Source organism: Felis catus, chromosome X, assembly GCF_018350175.1.
Source record: "Felis catus isolate Fca126 chromosome X, F.catus_Fca126_mat1.0, whole genome shotgun sequence".
Taxonomy (NCBI): Eukaryota; Metazoa; Chordata; class Mammalia; order Carnivora; family Felidae; genus Felis; species Felis catus.
The window spans coordinates 127,244,879-127,266,596 of record NC_058386.1 but is presented as its reverse complement, the minus strand read 5'-3'; the positions used below and the strand labels follow the sequence as shown (position 1 = coordinate 127,266,596).

The window sequence follows — 21,718 nt, the reverse complement described above, 5'->3', positions numbered from 1 at the left end:
CCTGTGGTTTAGCTTTACTTCATCTATAACATGGGAATAGCTTCTCTGCCCATCCAGAAGCAGGAGGTAGAAAAACAGTTCTCCTTCAGGTCCATGATGCATTCATTCATTTGAAATGGACAGTGTGCCTGGGATTCAGGCTGTGCCCCGCAGTGAATCTACAGAGATCATTTGCGATGTGGTGCTTAAGTGGTCCTTACTTAAGAGAGCTACCATGCAAATGTGTCTGGTGCAGGGTTGGGGGTGGGGCGGGAATGTTCTAACAAATGTGTTTAGCAAATGTGTCGGTGTGCATTGGAATTCACAGTTCTGGTTCCAGGTTCTATTCTGAGAGGTATGCCAAATCCATGTGACAATCCTGTATTTGTAGTAGGGACCTTTCTGTACCTCTTCTTTAACTCCAATGTGTAAAACCTGCACGGTTCTTTGGTATTGTGTGGTCATGTATGTGAAAGACAGTGTCTTTGTTCCGCAAGAGCAGGGTGGTATCCCATCTCAAAATACTACATTTCCAAAGCTTTTTGGCCCGAATGTTACATGCAGACATTACAGTCTGGGGGCTTTTTCAATTCCATTTTATTTTCTTCACGGTGTTGGGAGTGATAACGAGAAGTCTTCAGAATGGAATCTTCTCAATCATTCAGGTTTGGGAAAATGCATCCTTTACGCTGAAGTTGTGTACGGTACTAATATTTTGGAGTGAGATTTAAGGGCACAGCTTGGCGGTAGATTTGCCTTATTTTGTGTGCATTGCAGGGGATGTGTACAGGTTGTCACCATGAGTTAAGTGCCGCAAAAGGGGCGGGACTTTTAGCGTATTCTTTCCTACTTCTGTTTCAACAATGTGGGAGCAATAGGTAAGGAAATGTGGGACAGGCCCATCGAGACAGACTCAGCCAGCATTCCTGTGCTCTCACTTGTCTGCCAGGAAGGGTCTTTCGGAGCCCTAAAAACCTCATCCAATTTTTTGCAAACGTGGCTAGGGTATCAGACACATGGCAAGATGCTCAACATCGCTCATCATCAGGGAAATGCAAGTCAAAACCACAGTGAGATAGCCCCTCACACCTGTCAGAATGGTTAAAATCAAGAGCACAAGAAACAACATGTTGGCGAGGATGTAGAGAAAAGGGAACCCTCTTGCACTGTTGGTGGGAATAAAAACTAGTGCAGCCACTCTGGAAAACTGTGGAGTTTCCTCAAAAAGTTAAAAGTAGAGCTGCCCTTCAACCCAGCAATTGTGCTAGTAGGTATTTGCACAAAGAAAATGAAAATACTAATTTGAATAGATATATGCACTCCTATGTTTATTGTGGCATTATTTATAATAGTCAAAATATGGAAGCAATCCAAGTGTCCATCCATAGATGAATGGGAAAAAAAGATCTATGTATAGAAGCACACATATGCACACACACACACACACACACTGGAATATTAGCCATAAAAAGAATGAAATCTTGACATTTCCAACAACATGGATGCATCTAGAAGGTATAATGCTCTGTGAAATAAGCCAGTCTTAAACTGGAATTTACAAAGAAAGTTGTTAGGTTGCATGCTCTTTCCTGCTTTTGCTTTTCCTGGTGTATTCCTCTCCATCTGTGCTACGGGCCTGGCTGGCTGCCTTACTGTTTTATGACAAAAATGTTTAGGAGTTATGGAATGTGTCTGGTGATAGTATTTGGATTTGGGCTCCAGGAAAAGCCTCCTTAGGCTTCTGGTCTAACTCCTTGCCTTGAGGAAGTGGCAGGGGAGGATTACTAGAAAGCTTAGTGTTGGATGTATGAACAACATTAGAGTTCTCCAGAGAAATAAAATGAATAGAATCTCTCTATGTATATGTGTGTGGATACTTACATATGTTTATATACACACACATATACACATATATATATGTTTGTATGTACAAACAGAAAGATTGATTTTAAGGTATTGGTTCACAAGACTGTGGAGGCTTGAAAAGCCCCAAATCTTCAGGATAGGCCAGTAGCCTGGAGACCCAGAAAAGAGGTGCATTTGGAGTCCCAAGGCAGTTTGCAGGCTTAATGGCTGAATTCCTCTCTTCCAAGGAAGTCAGTCTTTTTCTGTTAAGGCTTTTTTTTTTCAACATTTATTTATTTTTGGGGGGGACAGAGAGAGACAGAGCATGAACGGGGGAGGGGCAGAGAGAGAGGGAGACACAGAATCGGAAACAGGCTTCAGGCTCTGAGCCATCAGCCCAGAGCCTGACGCGGGGCTCGAACTCACAGACCGCAAGATCGTGACCTGGCTGAAGTCGGACGCTTAACCGACTGCACCACCCAGGCGCCCAAAGGCTTTTTTAAAAAAATGTTTATTTATGAGAGAGAGAGAGAGCACAAGCAGGGGAGGGTGGGAGAGAGAGGGAGACACAGAATCAAAAGCAGACCCCAGGCTCTGCTCTGTCAGCACAGAGCCTGATGTGGGGCTTGAACTCATGAACCACTGGATCATGACCTGAGCCAAAGTTGGATGCCCAACAACTGAGCTACCCAGGTGCCCCCTCTGTTAAGGCTTTTAATTGATTGGATGAGGCCCATTGTCATGTGGGGGGGTAATCTGCTTTACTCAAGGTCCACTTATTTTTTTTTAATTTTTTAAATTTTGAGAGAGAGAGAGAGAGAGTGGGGGAGGGGCAGAGAGCGAGGGAAACACAGAATCCAAAGCAGGCTCCAGGCTCTGAGCTGTCGGCACACAGCCTGACGCGGGGCTCCAACTCACAGACCATGAGATCATGACCTGAGCCAAAGTCGGGTGCATAACCGACTGAGCCACCCAGGCACCCCAAGGTCCACTTATTAAATGTTAATGTCAACTACAAAATACCCTCACAGAAACATCAAAAGTAATGTTTGACCAAATGTCTGGGTACAGTGGCCTAGTCAAGTTGACACATAAAATTAACCATCACAGGTACACCCTTTATCAACTTGGCACCAAGACCCATCTCCTTAAAACATTCTTAAACTCTTAATAAAGATAATAACAAGATTCTACTTAGACCTAATGTGGTACAACGATCCTGTGTACAACCAAAACTACAATACCTCTTTCCCCAGTAGAGGATGCACAGTCCTTCAGTAATATTTGCTCTTCTCCTTGACATCCTGGAACTTCAGTACTATGATGTAAAGTTAATACTTAAATACTATGATATAAATTCAATGCACTCCATATTATAGGAGGATAAGTGAGGTAAGAAAGCACATTTTAGGCATACAAACTTACAAACATTGATAACAAGAGAAGGGAAAATATTCATGTCAATTACAATCCCTGTTTCTGTAACTGATCACATAATCATAGCTGGTATTCATAATGCACAATTACACTGACATGAATAATCTAAAATAGTCAAATTGATCAATGGTAGTTACCAGGGCCTGAAGGGAGGGGGAAATGGAGAGTTACTAATCAATGGGCATAAAGCTTCAAGTCAGCAAGATTAATAAGTTCTAGAGATCTGTCATATAACATTGTACCTATAATCCATAGTAATGTATTATACACTAAAGAAATTTATCAAGGGGGTAGATCTTTTAGGTCTATCCTAAATAGAATAAAATTTTATAAAGAGATACTCTTAAATATAAAGACACAAAGATTAAAAGTAGAACAATATTTTAAAAAGTAGAATATATAAATATATATTATAAAAACAGAAGGCATAGAAAGCTAGAATGGTTATTCAGATATTAGAAAAATTCCAATCATGTTAGAGATTTTAGCATCACTCTTGTGGCAAATTGAAATGTGCTCAATGATCTTTTATCATTAGTTAATTGCAAAATAAAGCCACGATGAGATATCACTATTTATCTACCTGATGTAGAATGGCCAAAACTAACCAGCTGGCAACATCAAATGTTGGCAAGGATATGGAACTGGGACCCTCACACATAGTGGGAGTATAAAAGGGTACAAACTCTTTGGAAAACAGTTAAGCAGTTTCTTATAAAGCTAGATATACACCTAACCTATTACCTAACACTTCCACTTTTAGGAATTATCCAAGGGAAATGAAAGCATATTAGCACACAAAAACTTTAACACACATATTTATAGTAGGTCTTTTCGTAATAATAAAAAACTAAAAACAGGCCAGATGTCCATCAAAAGTTGAATGTATAGGGGCGCCTGGGTTGCTCGGTCGGTTGGGCATCCGACTTCCACTCGGGTCATGATCTTGCGGCTCGTGGGTTAGAGCCCCGCGTTGGGCTCTGTGCTGGCAGCTTGGAGCCTGGAGCCTGCTTCAGTTTCTGTCTCCCCTTCTTTCTGTCTCTCTGCTGCTTGCTTGCTCTCTCTCTCTCTCTGTCAAATATGAATAAACAATTAAAAAAATTTTAAAAAGTTGAATGTATAAACATAGTGTGGTTTAATACAGCTGAATAACACTGATGAAAAGGAATGGATCATTAATACATGCAAAATATGGTTGAATCTAAAGCTTCACTGAAATTAATTACACTTTTGACTCCATTTATCTGAAGTTCTAGAACTTCAAGACTAATATGGGGTAGGAAAAAATAAGATCAGTGGTTGCCTATAGGAAATGAGGATGAGACTAATTCGGAAGGGGCCCAAGAAAACTTTTCATGTGATTTATCAGTCCAACTCTTTAGTATTTAGCCTAGAGAAATGAAAATTTATATTTATACAAAAACGTGTCCATAAATGTTTATAGCAGTTTATTCAAAATTTCCCAAACCTGGAAACCAGAATGTCCTATAATAAGCAAATGATTAAACAAACTGTGATATACCCATATAATGGAATAATACTTGAACATAAAACATGACTATTGATATATTCTAGTTGAACAATCCAGATAAACCTGGAAAGCAATATGTTGAATGATAGCAGCCAGTTTTAAAGGTGACATACTGTATGAATATATTTACAAGATGTTCTGGGAAAGGAAGTTCTACAGAGATGGAGAACAGAGCAGTGGTTATTCTCAAGATTAGGTCTGAGGAAAGGGTTTCGCTAATGTTGAGTTTAAACTCCTCCAAAATACAACTGCTTCAGCATTCATTTTATGTGGATAAGTGACATGCAGGGGTCCTGAGAAAACAAGAGCCTACCCTCAAGTGCATGCCCTAGATGACAACCAGCTGAGTCACAAGTGAGTGTAAGAACCTGACAAGACTTCCCCAATCACCCTAGTGTTAGTCTCTCCTGCCTCCCAGGTCCTCCCTTTGTGGGTCCCTTAGATAAGACTTCCACAGAGCTTAACAAAACACCATTCTTTTTTGTTTTGAATTGGTCAATCTAGCCTGAGCCTGGAAACCCAGAAAGATTTCACCTATGAACCTTAGTAAAGGCATATGCCCAGTTCCTGTTGCCCCCTCTCTGCTTATGCCCTGCCTTGACCTCCCCATGTGGCCCGCCAGGCATGCTGTGTACCTCTTCAGGAGCTACGAGTAATACACCTCTCCGTTTCATTTTCCCTTTCAGTCTCTGTTGAAACTTGGCTCACCATCGCACACACTTACCCTGGGTTCTCCTTAAATTTTTTAAGTGTATTTATTTTGACGGGGGGGGGGGGGGGGTGGGGAGAAGGCGGGGCAGGAGCAGAAAGAAGCCGAGAGAGGGAGAGAGAAAGACACTCGCACTGGGAGCTCAGAGACCCATGTGGGGCTCGATCTCATGTACCCTGAGATCATGACCTTAGCCAAAATCAAACTCCCACGCTCAACCAACTGAGCCACCCAGGCACCCCGGGGCTCTCCTTAAAAGTGTTAATTTAACAAAAATCACAACTAAAAAGGGACAGTAGTACCAAATCAGAAACTATTCTGTGTTGATGAAGCTGTTCCATAGCCTGACTGTGGTGGTGGATACACATATGTATACAAATGTTGAATTCATAGAACTGGGCTCCAAAAGAGGTTGATTTTTTGTATAATGTAAAACATAAAATAAAAAACAGAAAAGAAATAACAGCATCATGGATTGCATACAGTATCATCCCTAAGATTTAGTAAATTCTTACTTTAGCATAATTTTATATATATATGCATATAAAATTTTACACATTTAATTTTATTATATATATACATAGGTATGCATATAAAATTTTATACATTTCCTTTAACTCTTCTAATCACTGTTCTAAAATGGAGGGCAAGTATTATGCTCTCATTATAAAAATGAAGAAATTTAAGTTTCAGCGAAACACCAGTATCATAGCAGGAAAGCAGTAGGCATAAAATGTCTTACTGATCAAATTCAAACTACATAAAGCATAAAGAAATAACACTAAAAAATGTAGGACTCACACTTAGCCATTATTCTGGCTTTGAGACCCTATGGTCTAGTGCAAGATACTTATGCAAATTAACGGTTCCGGGGCAAGAACTTTTCCAGGGGCAAAGTTGATACATAAGAAAGCCAAGGAGTGAGGCCTTGCCTGGTGCCAGTCTTGTATGCAAATCATGGATCCTGGGGCGGGGCCTGGCCAGGTGCCCCCTGTGGCTGGGTGACAGCCTGTTTACCCGCGTGGCCGAAGGCGTCTCCCAGAATCTGTAACCGAACCGGCCCGAAACCCAGCTCGCCGTCCCGCGTGACCCCAATTCCAACCTGGCAGGGTTCTCGCTCGCCAGGTCCCCCCGCCCCGGTCACTCGTCACCCCTCCCGTCAAAGCCTCCACCCGAGCCAGCCTCTCCCGCCCAGGGCCACCGCCTGCATGATCCCGGAGACAAGCTGCTCTGCTGGGTCTTCCCCGACCACACCCCCCGCCCCACGCCCCCACCCCACCCCCCACCCCCGACGAGGGACGTCCCACGACCACGCCCCACACACCAGCAACAGAAGCACTCACACGGGTTCCTCCAAACACTTTATTGGCTTTCAGTGACTGCCTGAGGCACCAGGCCGGCCGGGGCCCACCCCGGCCATGAGTAGGCCTGGCGCCTGCCGGACCCCACGTCGCGTGGGACAGCTAGTACCAGCCCGGGACCGCCTGGGAGATGATGGTGGACTGGAAGAAGGCGCTGAGCAGCGGGTGGTTGTGGACCACCATGTCCAGGACATCCGGGGTGATGAGCCTCCTGCCGCTGTTCCGGGCCTCGATGCCGGCCAGCTCCAGGACCTTGGCCGTCAGGGACTGGATGACGGCCGCTAGGAAGATCGGGGCGGACGCGCCCAGGCGCTGCGAGTAGCGGCCCTCCCGCAGGAGGCGCTCCATGTGGCTCACGGAGAACGTCAACTCGGCTCGGGCAGTGCGGGAGCGGACCCGGCTCTGGCCACTGGACGACCCTCGACGGCTCCTCCTCACAGGCATGCTGGGCCTCGGCTGCGCTTTCTCGGACGGGCCTCGGTCTGGCGTGCGCTGCGGGAAGCGGTCGGGTGCGGCTGGATGCGGTCGGGTGCGGCTGGATGCGGTCGGATAGGGCTGGATGCGGTCGGATGTGGCTGGATGCGGTCGGGTGTGGCTGGATGCGGTCGGATAGGGCTGGATATGGTGCGATGTGGCGGGAAGCGGTGTAAAAAGCCAGTTGGCCCGAAGTTTCCGACCGGCAGGGTTCCAAAGCCGCTACTCTATATCCTAGAGATCACAGACCGACCCCATCATTGGTCGGGTGCGCGTTTTGGGACACGTACATCCGGTGAAGTCACTGCTTTCCCATGGGCCCCCGCTGTAGAGAAACAGTGCTGGACGGGAGCCTGCTCCCTGGAACCCCTGTTTGAAGGAACGCTGGCTTTTGGCTGGGCGGGCGCATTGTGCACACCCAACACCCGTGTAGGAGCCAGCGGCCCCGAGTATACACTAGAGGGGTCGGGCGACCACCACGACCGTCTAGTTCCAAACCGTGGCAGCACCCCTCAAAGAAACCCCTGTACGTGTCAGGCAGCCAGTCCTCACCGCACCCCCCCCCCCACCCCCGTCCTCGGGAGCCCTCAGGCAACCGCTAGTCGGCTTGCTGCCCATAGGGGTTCGCCTGTCCCGGACACTTACTTCTTTCTGCACGCGGGATCGGGATCGCTGGGCGAATAGGCAGCTTTCTGTGCCTGGTTGCTTTCCCGTAGCACAGCGTTGTCACTAGGGTTCGTTCGTCCGTGTGGGAGCGTGAGTCAGCGCTTCAAGCCTTTTCACGGCTGAGTAATATTCCACCGCAGGGACACACCGTGTGTGGCGGCCTATCCCAGTTCATGGGTTGACAGGCAGCTCCGCCATTCCCACCTTGCGGCAGATGTGAACAGCGCTGCGCCGAACATTTCCTGCACAGGGTTCTGTTTGAGCACCTGTTTCTGATTCCCTAGGGTAGGAAATTGCACTGGGACTGCGACTGAGGGGTCGGGTGCTAATTCTGCCGGTAACTGACTGAGGAGCCGCCCAGCGGATTCCCACAGCAGCTTTGCGTTCCCAGCAGCAGTGTGTGAGTCCCAGTCCTTGCGCACCCTCGCCCCAACTCGTCTTTTTGCCTTTGTTTTGCTTTCTTGTGCCTAGAAGAGCCAGCCTACTGGCTGCGAAGTGGTGCCTCATGGCGGTTGTGATTTGCATCGCCCTGTTGGCGCATGATGTTGAGCGTCTTTTCGTGTGCCTCTTGGCCATTTGCACATCCACTTTGGAGGAACGTCTGTTCAAGTCCTTTCCCATTTTTTAACTGGGTTGTTCGTTCGTGCTTTCATTGTTGACTTGTAGGTGTTCTTTATGCATTCTGGAAAATACACCCTTATCCCATGTGTGATTTGCAAATGCTTCTCCCATCCTGTGCGTTTTGTCCTTTCACCTTCTAGACAGAGTCCTTTCATGCACAAAAGTTGTTGGTTTGGATGGTGTACAACTTATTCTCTTTCCACCACGCCCCTTCTTTTGTTGCTGTGCTTTTGCTGCCCTATCTAAGGAACTTTGGTGGTTAACTTTATGTGTCAACTTGACTATCCCATGGTACCCAGTTATCTTATCATACACTTTTCTAGGTGTTAAGTACTTTTACGTGAGATTAATATGTATATTAATAGAATTGCAGTGAAACAGATTATTCCCCATAATGTGGGTGCTTCTCATCTAATCAGTTGAAGGAAAAAAAAACTGGGAAAAAAACTGACGTCTGCCAAGGAAGAGGGAATTTTGTCAGTGGACTTTCTTGGGACTTGAACTGCAACATCAACTCTTCCTTAAGTCTCCAGCATTGTACCCCAGCCTGGTAATTTTGGTCTTGCCATCCTCCACAATACTGTGAACCAATCCTGAATCATCTCTCTCCCTCTCTCTCTCTCTCTCCACACACACACACACACACAGACACACCCTTGTTTCTGTTTCTTTGGTGAATTTTGACTAATGTAGATTTTGATAGTAAGAAAAGTCCTAAAGCAACAGAATCTTAAGAATGAATTTTCTAAATTTGGTTCTGGAGTTTCTGGAATTTGTTTTCTGGTCTCATTAGTTTTAAAGTTACTAATGAGTCTATTGCCAATGGTAAAGAAAACACTGATAGTCCATGACCTGATATGGGAATAGAGATACAGAAAATATCACCACTGTATATTACTAATCATACACTAATAAGAGGCAAGGTTCTTGGTGACCATATATATAAAACTTTAGAACATTTTTGTCAAACTCATAAACATAATGAGTTGGTTGTGAATGTCTCTGGACAAAGTGGGGAATTGTGGGGAATAAGCTTAGGAATTCACTGACCTTAAACCAATGGGTTAACAAGGTTTAGGATGAAGCATCCAAGATTATGTAAACAGGGCAGAAGTGCCCCCAGTATAGAACAGAGGCATAGGAATAGGAAGTCACAGGATGAAAGCATCCAAGGTTAGGCAATCGGGGCAAAAGTGCCCCCAACATAGTACCAAAACAGAAAGCTGCTTGCACAGGAAAGAAGGATGACAATAGGTAAAGAGGTAAACAGGGCTATAGACCACAGCAGGATGAAGTTGCCGGGCGGAGCTAATTAGCAAAAGAATGGTGCTTTGTTGACCCTGTGGTAGCATGCTCTCTCTTATCCCCTAGGCCCAGTGTCACGATTTTTGTTTTATATTTACCCAAACCCCTAACATTGCCTATCTTCGAAACCCCCTTTCTCTCACACACGAGTTAATGTTCACTGTTTCATTGTCTCTTTGTGCACATCCATCACATTTGTAAGCCTTCTGATCTTAATAAAAACAGAGCAAGGACCCTTACTCGGGGTTCTTGTCTCCTCCTGGACATTAGCCTCTCTCGCATTTTAATTCTGTGGCCACCCTCTTGCTGGCCAAGAGAGAACTCCAGACCCAGAGTTTATGACAGGGAATAAATGAATGAGTGCTGGGATTCAAATTCTCAGCCCAAGTGTCACACAAATGACCTGAAAACTTCTCTATCTTCCCTGAAGCATATATTTCTTGTAGCCACAGAGCTGAGTTTTCTGAAAACCAAACCCAGAAACTCATTCTGCGAGTGGTTGAATTGCAATGAAAACTGAATTCCCAGCCTTGCAGAATGTTCATTGTTAATGTGTGGGTGAAAATTGGAATGGAGGTAAATAGGAAAACTTTGATGAAGCTGGGGATTTTGAACCCCTAGATTCTGATAAGTCTTCTTTGCCAATAAAAACAACCTCTCTACCCCTGTCCAAGGAGATTAAACCTGCATGGCTCTTGGGAAACTGTAATAGCCTCCTATGAAGTATTTGTCTTACAAAAAACTACCATTTCTTCTCAGGACCTCCACTACCCTTTCTGTTTCTAGACATATAAGTAGAGTCGAGTCCTAGAAGGCCCCTACAGGTGAGACACAAAGTGATCCATGAGGAGGTATACTACACTCCAAAGAATCACTTGATTTTTCTAATTTATACAGAGAAATCCAGGGAATACATATGGGAATGGATATTAAGGGTGTGGGTGATGGTGGAACAACATAAAGTTGAATCAAGCTGAATATATTGATATGGGCCCATGAAGCAGTGACTGTGTTTTTAATATTGCAGCTTGGGGAGCTAGAAAGGACTCTAGCCATGTGTTTGATTATTTGGCTGCAACATGAACCAAAAGGTGGCCCACAGTAAATTAACCTGACCTGTTCAACCTGCCTTGGTGTACTGTAGAGGGAGGGATTCAAAAGCTTAATGAGATTGAAATATGACAGTGGATTCGTCATTTAATATCTTTTCATCCACCTTGGGAAGGTTTAGAGGACACATCTTTCCTCACAACTGTGGGAAATAAATTTGTGAGGAGACCCCCAGAGCCCCAGCCCTTTGAAGAGCTATCTGATGACTCTTGTCCTATCTGATGACTCTTGTCTGTAGCCAGAACTTAACAATGGAAATTGCTGCCACTGAATTGAGAAATCTAAATGCAGTAGGAGTGATTAGACCTTGGGGTGGCAGGGGCCAAGCGGCAGGCACTCAATAGCCCAAGGCAAGGCAGGTATGGTTACCATAATGGACAGCAGAGTCAGAGCAGCAATCACAATAGTGTGATTCATGGACACCTGTGATGTTGGCTAGTTGGTCACAATGTTCCTAGGAGTGAAGTAGATAGGAAGATGTAATATTTAGCCAGTATTACCATAATGAAATACCATGGACTAAAGGACTTAAACAACAATGTTTTTTTTTTTCTCACAATTCTGGAGCCTAGAAGGTCAGTATCAAGGTATCAGCAGAGTTGCTCTCTCCTTGGCTTGAAGATGGCTGCCATCTCACTGTGTTCACAGATGGACTTTTTTCTGTCTGTTCATCTTTAGTGTCTCTGGCTCTTCTTATAGGGTCACTGATAAAATTGGATTAGGGCTTCACCCTATGATTTCATTTGACCTTAATTACTTCACTAAAGGCCCTGTCTTGAAATATAGTCACTTTGGGGGTTAGGGCTTCAACACGTGAATTTTGAGGAAACACACTTCAGTCCATAATAGCAGCCCACTAAATTCTTACTTGATCTGTATAAACAGAAGAGTTTTAGATGTAGTGAACAAAAATCTAACTTGAATCACAAAACCTGAAAGTCAATGACCCCAGCCAAATCCCAAACTTGAGCAAGTTTACAGACCCAGAAATCTTTGGATGGAGGGGAAGCAGCATTCCCTTGAGGAAGGACCTTGATACACTGCCCAAAATGTCTACTCTTAATCTTTCCCTAAACCTTCCCCAAAGGGACCTACAGATTTTTATCAGTATGATTTTGAACTGGAAAAAAAGAAATAATCAGACCTTTGGGGGGACTACTGGACCCTGGCTCTGAACTTATTAATTCCAAGATACCCAAATTATCATTATGGTCCACAAATCAGAGTAGGGGCTTTTGGAAGTCAGGTGATCAATGGTGTTTTAGCTCCAGCCCATCTCTCATTGGGTCCACTGGGTCCCTGAACCCATTTTGTGGTTATCTCCCCACAGTTCTGGAAGACACAATTAGAATAAACATACTCAGCAACTGGCAGACCCCACATTCATTCCCTGACCTGTGGACTATTCTGTTCAGGGCTATTTTGTCAGGCAAGGCCAAGTGGAAGCCACTTGAACTGCCTCTACCTGAAAAATAGTAAACCAAATGCAATACTACATGCCTGGGAGTATTTCAGAGAATAGTGGCACCATCAAGGACTAGAAAGATACAGAAGCGGTGATTCTCTCTATATCCCTATTGAATTTGCCTATCTGGCCTATGAAGAAGACAGATGAATCTTGGAGAATGACTGTGAATTAGCATAAGCTTAACCAGGTGGTGACTTCAATTGCAGCTGCTGTGCCAGATGTGGTCTCACTGCTTGAGCAAATTTACATCTCTACCACTACCTGGCTTACAGCTGCTGAAAGGCAAATGCCTTTTTCTCCACCCCTGTCCATAAGGCAGTTTGCTTTCAGCTGTCAAGAGCAACAACACACCTTCACCATCCTACTTCAGGGATATATCAACTCTCCACCACTGTGTCATCATTGAGCTTTCGGGGATCTTGATTATCTTTTCCTTCCATGAGATATCACACTACTCCATTATGTTAATGACATTATGCTGATTGGACCCAGTGAGCAAGAAGTAGCAACCACTCCACACTTATTGGTAAGACATCTATATGTCAGGGGGTGGGAAATGAGTCCAACTAAAATTCAGGGGCCTCCTTCCTTAGTGAAATTTTTAGGGGCCTAGTGGTGTGTGGCATGTCAGGATATCATTTCTAAGGTGAAAAATAAGTTATTGCATCTGGGCCCTCCTATGCCCCCAAAAGAAGCCCAACACCTAGTGGGCCTCTTTGGATTTTGCATTTTGGAGGCAACATATTCCTCATTTAGGTGGTTATTATGGACCATTTCCAAGTGATCTGAAAAGGTGCTAATTTTGACTGGGGCCCAGAACAAGAGTAGATCTACAACAGGTTCAGACTCTTAGGCAAGCTTCTCTACCACTCAAGCCTTATGATCTACTAGATCCAATGGTGCTTGAAATATCAGTGGCTGATAGGGATGCTTATTTGGAGCCTTTGACAGACCCCTATAGATGAATCACAGCACAGGCTCTTAGGGCTTCAGACCAAAGCCCTGCCATCCTTTGCAGATGACTACTTTCCTTTTGAGAAATGATTTTTTGGTTTGTTACTGAGCCTTGGTAGAGACTGAATGCCTAACCGTGGGCCACCAAATTGCCATGTTATTTGAACTGCCCATCATGAACTGGGTGTTCTTTGACACACCAAGCTTTTCTTTTTAATAAAATTGGGTGCACACAATGGCACTCCATCCTCAAATGGAAGTGATATGTATGAGATTGAGCCTAAGCTGGCTAAAGGCACAAATACATTATGTGAAGAAGTGGCTCAAACACCCATGGTCTCCACACCTGCTACATTGCTCCTCTCTCCCAGCCTGCACCTATGACCTCATGAGAAGCTCCCTATGATCAGTGAACAGAGGAAGAGAAGACTTGAGCCTGGTTTACAGATGGTACTTCATGACATGCAGGTGCCACCCACAGATGGGCAGGTGTGGCACAACAGCCCCTCTTTGGGACACCCCTGAAGTACAGTGGTGGAGGGAAATCCTCCCAGTGGGCATAACTTAAAGCAGTGCACCTGGTTGTTTACTTTCCTTGGAAGGAGAAATGGCCAGATATGTGTTTACATATTGACTCATGTGCAGTAGCCAATGAATGGTTTGGCTGGATGGTCAGGGAACCTCTAAGGGGAACAATTAGAAGGTTGGTAACAAGAAGCTCTGATTAATTGGTATATGGATAGACCTCTCTAAATGGAAAATAATGTGATGATATCTGTGTCCCATGTGAATGCTCACCAAAGGGTGACCACAGCAGACAAGGATTTTCATACTCAAGTGGATAAGATGAACTGTTCTGTGAACACCAGCCTGCCTCTTTCCCCAGCCACACCCACCAGTGCGCCATGGGCTCATTAATAAAGTAGCCATTGTGGCGGGGATGGAGATCATGCATGGACTCAGCAACATGGACTTCCATTTATCCAGACCAGAGTGGTTACAGCCTAATCCGTCATCAGTAAAGACCGATCTTGTGTCTTTAAAAAAAACAATTGTATTTCTACATACTAGTATGACCATTCCAAAAGTGAAATTAAGAAAATATTTTTAGCAAAAATAAATTATTGGGACTTCATCAAAATAAGAAACTTCTGCACAGTGAAGGAAACAATCAACAAACCTAAAAGGCAACTGATGGAATGGGAGAAGGTATTTGCAAATGACATATCTGATAAAGGGTTAGTATCCAAAATATATTCAGAACTTATACAACTCACCCCAAAAATAAATATTCCAGTGAAGAAATAGGCAGAAGAGATAAACAGACACTTTTCCAAAGAAGACATCCAGATGGCCAACAGACACATGAAAAGATGCTCCACATCACTCATCATCAGGGAAATACAAATCAAAACCACACTGATATACCACCTCACACCTGTCATATGGCTAAAATTAACAACTCATAAAAAATGGATGTTGCTGACGATGTGGAGAAAGGGGAACCCTCTTACACTGTTGGTGGGAATGCAAACTGGTGCAGCCACTCTGGAAAACAGTGTGGAGTTTCCTCAAAAATTTAAATCAGAACTGCCCTACGACCCAGCAATTACACTACTAAGTATTTACCCAGAGGATACAAAAATACGAATTTGAAGGCATACACGCACCCCAATGTTTATAACACTATTATCAACAGTAACCAAACTCTGGATACAGCCCAATTGTTCACTGACTAATGAATGGATAAAGATGTGGGATATATATATATATATACAATGGAATATTACTCAGCTATAAAAAAGAATGAAATCTTGTCATTTGCAATGATATGGATGGAGCTAAAGAGTATTATACTAGGCGAAGTAATTCAGTGAGGGAAGGACAAATACCATATAATTTCATTCATATGTGGAATTTAAGTAACAAATGATCACAGGGTAAGGGAAGACAGAGGAAAACCAAGAAACAGACTCTTACCTATATAGAACAAACTGATGGTTGACAGAGGAGAGGTGGTCAGGGGGATGGGGTGGATGGGGGATGGGGGTCAACTGCACTTGTTTTGATGAGCACTGGGTGTCATATGGAAGTGTTGAATCACTATATTGTACACCAGAATCTAGTGTTACACTGTATGTTATCTAACTGGAATTTAAATAAAAACTTAAAAAAAAAAGAGTCTCTTTTTGTGTTTGTTTTGTTTTGTCTTGAAGATTCCACATACAAGTGAAATTATATGGTCCTTGTTTTTCTCTATCTGGCTTATTTCACTTAACCCCGTACCCTTTAGATCCATCCATGTTGTGACAGTACAAAAAAATTTTTTAACGTTTTATTTATTTTTGAGAGAGAGAGAGAGAATGCAAGCGGGGAAAGGGCAGAGAGAGAGGGGGACAGAGGATCTGAAGCAGACTCTGTACTGACAGCAGAGGTCCCAATGTGGGGCTGAAACTCACAAACCATGAGATCTTCACCTGAGCTGAAGTCGGACACTCAACTGACTGAGCCACCCAAGCGCCCCAGGACAAAAAATTTTAAAGACACTCTGGGCAGCAGCAAAAAAAAAGAAAGTTCATCTTTTTCACAACTAATTAAGGATTGTACAGAGTTCATTGGACTGTCGTATGTTGTTGCTGTGGTGATAAGAGTGGTGGTTTTCCCATGAGGGCTGACGGTCAAGGAATGATTTGAATCTTTTAAGATAAAAAGTTTTTAATTTTTTAATGTTTATTTATTTTTGAGAGAGAGATAGAGTGCAAGCAGGTTAGGGGCAGATACAGAGGGAGATAGAGAATCTGAAGCAGGCTCCAGGCTCTGAGCTGTCAGCACAGAAGCCCACCGTGGGGCTCAAACCCATGAACCTCAAGATCATGACCTGAGCCAAAGCTGGACGCTCAACTGACTGAGCCACCCAGGTGCCCCTAAAATAAAAAGTGTTTTAAATGGATAAATAAGTCACGGAGATGAAAAGCCCAGCATAGAGAATATAGCCAATAATATTACAATAACATTGTGTGTTGACAGATGGTGACTGCATTTATCTTGGTAAGTACCAAGTAATGTATAGGATTGCAGAATCAATATGTTGTACATTTGAAACTAACATAACACTGTGTATCAATTCTATTTCAATGATAATAATTTTTTAATAAATGAATTTAAAAAACTATGTTGCTGGCTTGAAATTTGGAGTAGCAGTGGGGGCAAAGAGAAGTGGATAGGTTTAAGAATATTCAGGAAGCAGAAGTGAGAGGATTTTGTATTGATTCTATATTGGGAATTGGGAAGAGAGAGGATGCCTCCGACTTAGCATGCTTAAAGTGGAATTGCTGTTCGCCTCCGAACTTACTGTCTTCCTTCACTGCTAATCTCAGTGAGTAGATCAGCATGCTGGCACAGACTAAGCATTCATTGATTGTCTTTGGAGTGAAAGAATAAATGAATAGAGTAGAAATACGGCCAAAGTTCATTCACCAGTGCCTGCCAAACAGCTAGTCCTAAACTCACCCTCAAGGTCAGCTCAGCAGAGGTCTATCACAGTTTCCCTCTCACTTTATCAACTGTTTGGAAAATCGCCATATCTCAGGTCCAGAACAGCCACCTTCACATCAGACACTCCTTGCCTAGAACCTGTAGGTGTGGCACAGACTGGGTTTTGCCAGGAGCCTCTTCTGTAATTTCTTTACATGAGGCCAATGGCACAGCGTACAACCCTTAGGAGCACAGGGGATGTTTGGTGTTGTAGAAACAGGGTCACAATGGCACCCAACTGGTGGATCTGTGTTCACCTTGGCTTGGATCAGAGACTCTTCCCACCAAACGGGTTTCTTAATCCAGCCTCTCCCCCCAGACCCTCGGACTGGCAGGCAAAAAATACAACTGCCAGAAACACCACAGACATCAAGTGATCAGCTTGGATATTTTATTGCTTCTCCCAGCCAGGGCTGACAAGCAGAGATACAGAACTGCTTGTGGTTCCTGGTACAGAGACCAAAACCAGGAAGTGATCTGTCCCAGTGCAGATTTCCCAGAAATAAGAATGAGATGGGGTATGTGGACGATGCGCCTCAGACTCAACCAACCCAGTGAATGTTCCCTAGTTACAGAAGAGAAGTGAAAGCGATAATCCAGAAGGGAAATCTGGCTGTGTGAGAAGAATTTGGGGTGGAGACATTTGATGAAGTACACTTTTTTTTAACCCCCTTTTAGACGATATCATTAGATAAACATCCTTTTCAATGATACAACCCAAGCCATTTCTGGCCCTTTTCCTGGAAAAGCTTTTTGCTGCTGTCAGTTTACAGGAACAGCAATAAGAGTCCATTTTCTGGGCATGAAGCCCAGGACTCAAAGGGAGGCTCTAGAGAACATCTGGTCCATTTGATATATAGAAGCCAGCACTGCATGTGTGTATTTGTGTGTATGTGTTTTTCCTATGCTGACTCATGGCATTGAAGCCTTTCTGGAAACACCCCCACTTTTGTAGCCAGCCAGTTTATACACACCCCTTCAGCTCCTCCTTGTTTCAAATGTTAAGTCAAGAGGAAGAAGGAAAATAAATTCAAGAGCTGCTCTCAAGCATCTAGAATTCTCTGCACCCCACCTCTTCAGAAGAGAGACTGGCCCCAGCTCTGACTCAGTCTACTACAAACTGGACTCTCCTCTTAAAGCACCAACTTTATCTGAGCCTTTGGACAAAACTGGAAGAAAAGAGTCCACAAGTACTTTGGACTCTGCAGGAAGCAGGGGGCTGACAACTGGCAGTAAAAACAGAAAGATGGCAGACCCTGAAATTGAGCTTTTTGTGAAGGTAAGTTTTCTAGCTATAATAATGGCATATGGAATGTATTATTTCTTGACACTGGGCCTCACATTCTAAAAAGAGGTCAATATTTGGGCTAGACATAAATATTTTTTGAATTATATTCCTCCTCTGAGTCCTAGATGTATGCCTGGTTGCTCTTAGATGACAATAGGAAAATATGTTATCTGAAAAAGACAAGGAGACGTTGCGGAAAGAGCACTAGACTAGTTGGTAGTCAGAACAACTAAATCATATTCTTGGTGGCATCCTACGTAACTTTGGACAAACCTCTCACTCCCTCTGGACCTTTATTTCTACATATGCACAATGAAGAAGCCTGACAAAGTGATCTTTAAGGGCTTTCTAGCTCTTGCAATCTGTGTTTTATGAGATAGGTTTTGGAACCTTGAATGGGGGAAGGAGAGAACCAAGACTGGACTGAGAGCCCCAATCCCACACATAGCCCAGGTAGAGTTTTCTAAAACTCTCCCACAATAGATGAAGATCACAGTGGAGTCACATGGACGCAATGGGAGGAAACAGCCAGGAGTCTGTGTGCCTGTTACATGAGGAGAAGACATTTTAGAATGCTGTTTCCTCTTTATGGGGTGCTTTGGGTTTTTTTTTTAATGCTTCAACTTTTCAGAAAAGTACTTTGGAAAACCCCTAAGGCAGGAGAAGGGAACTGTGTTTTGAAATTAACTAATCAAGAAAAAGAAATAATTTTGTATACGTTATTGTAGCAATTACAGTTTCCAAAAACTTTGCTTATATTAACTATTTTTTCTCTATATTTTCATTGACTTTAAGAAGTATCCAAGATGATAATAATAACAAACTCTCATATCATGCCTGGTCCTTTTCTAAGCACTTTACATATATTATACATATTTACATATATTTCCTCACTTAGTCCTAACAACTTACATTAGTAGTACTACTTGCAATAGTAGCATCAGTTGTCTTCATTTCTAGGTAAGTAAGCTAAGGCAATAAAGTTTTTAAAATTTTTTTGTTTTATGTTTTATATTTGAGAGAGAGACAGAGAGCAAGTAGGGGAGGGGCAGAGAGACAGAGACAGAATCCGAAGCAGGCTCCAGGCTGTGAGCTGTCCGCACAGAGCCTGACGCGGGGCTCGAACCCAGAGGCCGCGAGATCATGACCTGAGCCAAAGTCAGATGCTTAACTGACTGAGCCACCCAGGTGCCCCAGGCAATAAAGTTTAAGTAACTTGCGTCTAAAACCGTATCTCTACTGATGGCTTACAAAGACATAAAATAAAGTAAGTTTACCAAATGTTAGTTTAAACATCTGTTAGCCAAAGTAATACTTTAACAATTATTTAAAAAATATTTACCTCGTCACATATATGCACAAAGGACATAATCAACCTGCTTTTTCAAAATTATAGGAGACCGACCCTTGAATTCCTGCATAGCAAAGTAATCCAAATAAGTGCTGTACTATGTAGCAAAGAGCTACTTCTCTTATCTCTGGATTTTAGCAAAACATGTGACTGCTCAGACATGATATAAATAAGCCTTAATTTCCTAACTGGCTTTTCACATCTACCAGTTTCAAACCAGAGGTAATGTCTCTTCATAGGGTAACTAAAATGTTCCCTTAGTCTAAACTATTCATTCAATCCAATCGAACCCCTCTAACTAGTTGTTAGCATTGATGTGTTCATCTTCATAGACTTCCTCATATTTGGGTAGTAATCTGGACAGGAGAAGTTAGTGAATCACACATTGGATGAACAAAGGTTGAATTAAGTAATAACTTTCGAGTTAAAATAACTAATCATTTTTAAGTACTTACTATATGGCAGGCACTGTGTTAAGTAGTTTATTATTAACCCTACCTTATGGGTAAAGAAAGTAAAGCAAAGAGCATCTAAGTGACTTTGTCCAAGGTCACATAGCTAGTGAATGGCAGGGTTAGGATTCTAATTATTTAAAATAGCTATGTGTAATCTTATTCAATTGTTTTCAATTTGGCAAACTTTTTAGTAAATTTTCCATAATTTCATCAGATGGAATCCTTTAGATGTAAGCTTACGTAATTACATTGCTACAAATTATAGATTTTCTGAAAGAAACTTGAGTATCACCTGGTCCGGGTTTTTGTTTTGCTTTGCTGTAAGATGCGTTCCACAGATCTCTAGAAGTTTCATAAAAGATATGGAGATGGGGCATAATGATTTAGAGGCATGAAAAATATTAATAAGTTTAAAAAGCACTCTTTATCAACAATATCTCATTTAGAGCTCATGTGGTTTCTTTCTAAAGATTAAAGGAATCTGTCATTTCCCCAGCTACCTCTGGCTGTGGCTTAAAAACCCTTAAAAACTCTCTGGAGAGGTCTCTGAGCAGCAGTATACCAGGCACATACCGCAACCCTACCCTAACCCTAGAAAGAGGACTCCAGAACACATGATAGGAAAAACCAAGAAGGAGCCTAGTTATCCTGGAGATGACTCCAAACAATTAAGAATTGGTAGTATTTCTGAAAATGGGTGGGAAGGTAGGATAAAAACAGAAAAATCAATTGAATATCTATTTAAAGAGTATTTAAAGTCTCAAATCCCTGCCTTGCCACAGCTCCATAGATGGTTGTCATGTTTAGTCTCTTACCAGCAGAAGTCTGTGGTTTTATTCTCAGGAGAGGACTCTGAACTGCAAAATAACATGCACATATTCTAAACCCTAAGCACTAAACCCTGACTTTAACCCTAACCCTAACACTAATGCTGACCCCACACTAACCCTAACCCTAACCCCTAACCACAAATCCTAACCCTCTGGAGAGGTCTGTGAACCGCAAAACACAAGGCACATACCCTAACCATAACACTAAACCTACCCCAAAAGAAGACTGGGGTTTGATTCTCTGGTGAGTTCTTGAACTGCAAAATTCCAGGCACAAACCCTGACCTTAACTCTAATCCTAACCCTTGATCTGAGAAAGCAGACTCCTGAACACACAGTAAGAAAACTGAGAAACAGCAGAGTTATCCTGGAAATGACCCCCAAACATTTAAAAATTGGTAGTGTTTCTGAAAATGGGTGAGAAGGTAGAGATAAAAACAGAAAAATCTATTGAACATCTATTTAAAGAGTTTTTAGAGCCCCAAATCCCTTCCTTGCCTCAGCTCATAGATTGTTGTCATGTTTATTCTCATCCCAGCAGAAGTCTGAGGTTTATTCTCAGGAGAGGTCTCTGAACTGCAGGATGCCAGGCACATACCCTAACTCTAACAGGAAGAAAAAAAATGTTTTATCTATGTGAAAGAGATAAAAAAGACTATACTTTCTCTGAATTATCGAACCATTTTCAAACTCTTAGAACTATCATAAAGACTATCGTAAAAACTGATTAATTTTTAAAATCCAACAAAACCATTAGATGGGAGAAAACAGTGTTTAAGAATTTGGGTTCTCGGGGCGCC

At 42.9% G+C, this 21,718-nt stretch overlaps 2 protein-coding genes across 4 annotated transcripts in view; one reads left to right on the top strand and one right to left on the bottom strand.

Moving 5' to 3' along the window:
* Positions 1 to 6,849: 6,849 nt before the first annotated feature.
* LOC101097798 (histone H2A-Bbd type 2/3) lies at positions 6,850 to 7,306 on the bottom strand. Its single transcript, XM_006944145.5, has one exon. The coding sequence runs from the start codon at positions 7,304 to 7,306 to the stop codon at positions 6,965 to 6,967; it is 342 nt and encodes a 113-aa protein (XP_006944207.1). The 3' UTR covers positions 6,850 to 6,964.
* A 10,375-nt stretch (positions 7,307 to 17,681) lies between these two features.
* Positions 17,682 to 21,718, top strand: part of CLIC2 (chloride intracellular channel 2) — a 29,013-nt gene continuing 24,976 nt past the window's right edge. Inside the window, exon 1 of one of the 3 annotated variants that reach the window (XM_019824525.3) lies at positions 17,682 to 18,273. In XM_019824525.3, the coding sequence (XP_019680084.1) occupies positions 18,241 to 18,273 (33 nt within the window). In that variant the 5' untranslated portion in view covers positions 17,682 to 18,240. The remainder of the gene's footprint in view (positions 18,274 to 21,718) is intronic. The other 2 variants (XM_019824524.3, XM_004001059.5) reach the window with 2 other exon arrangements.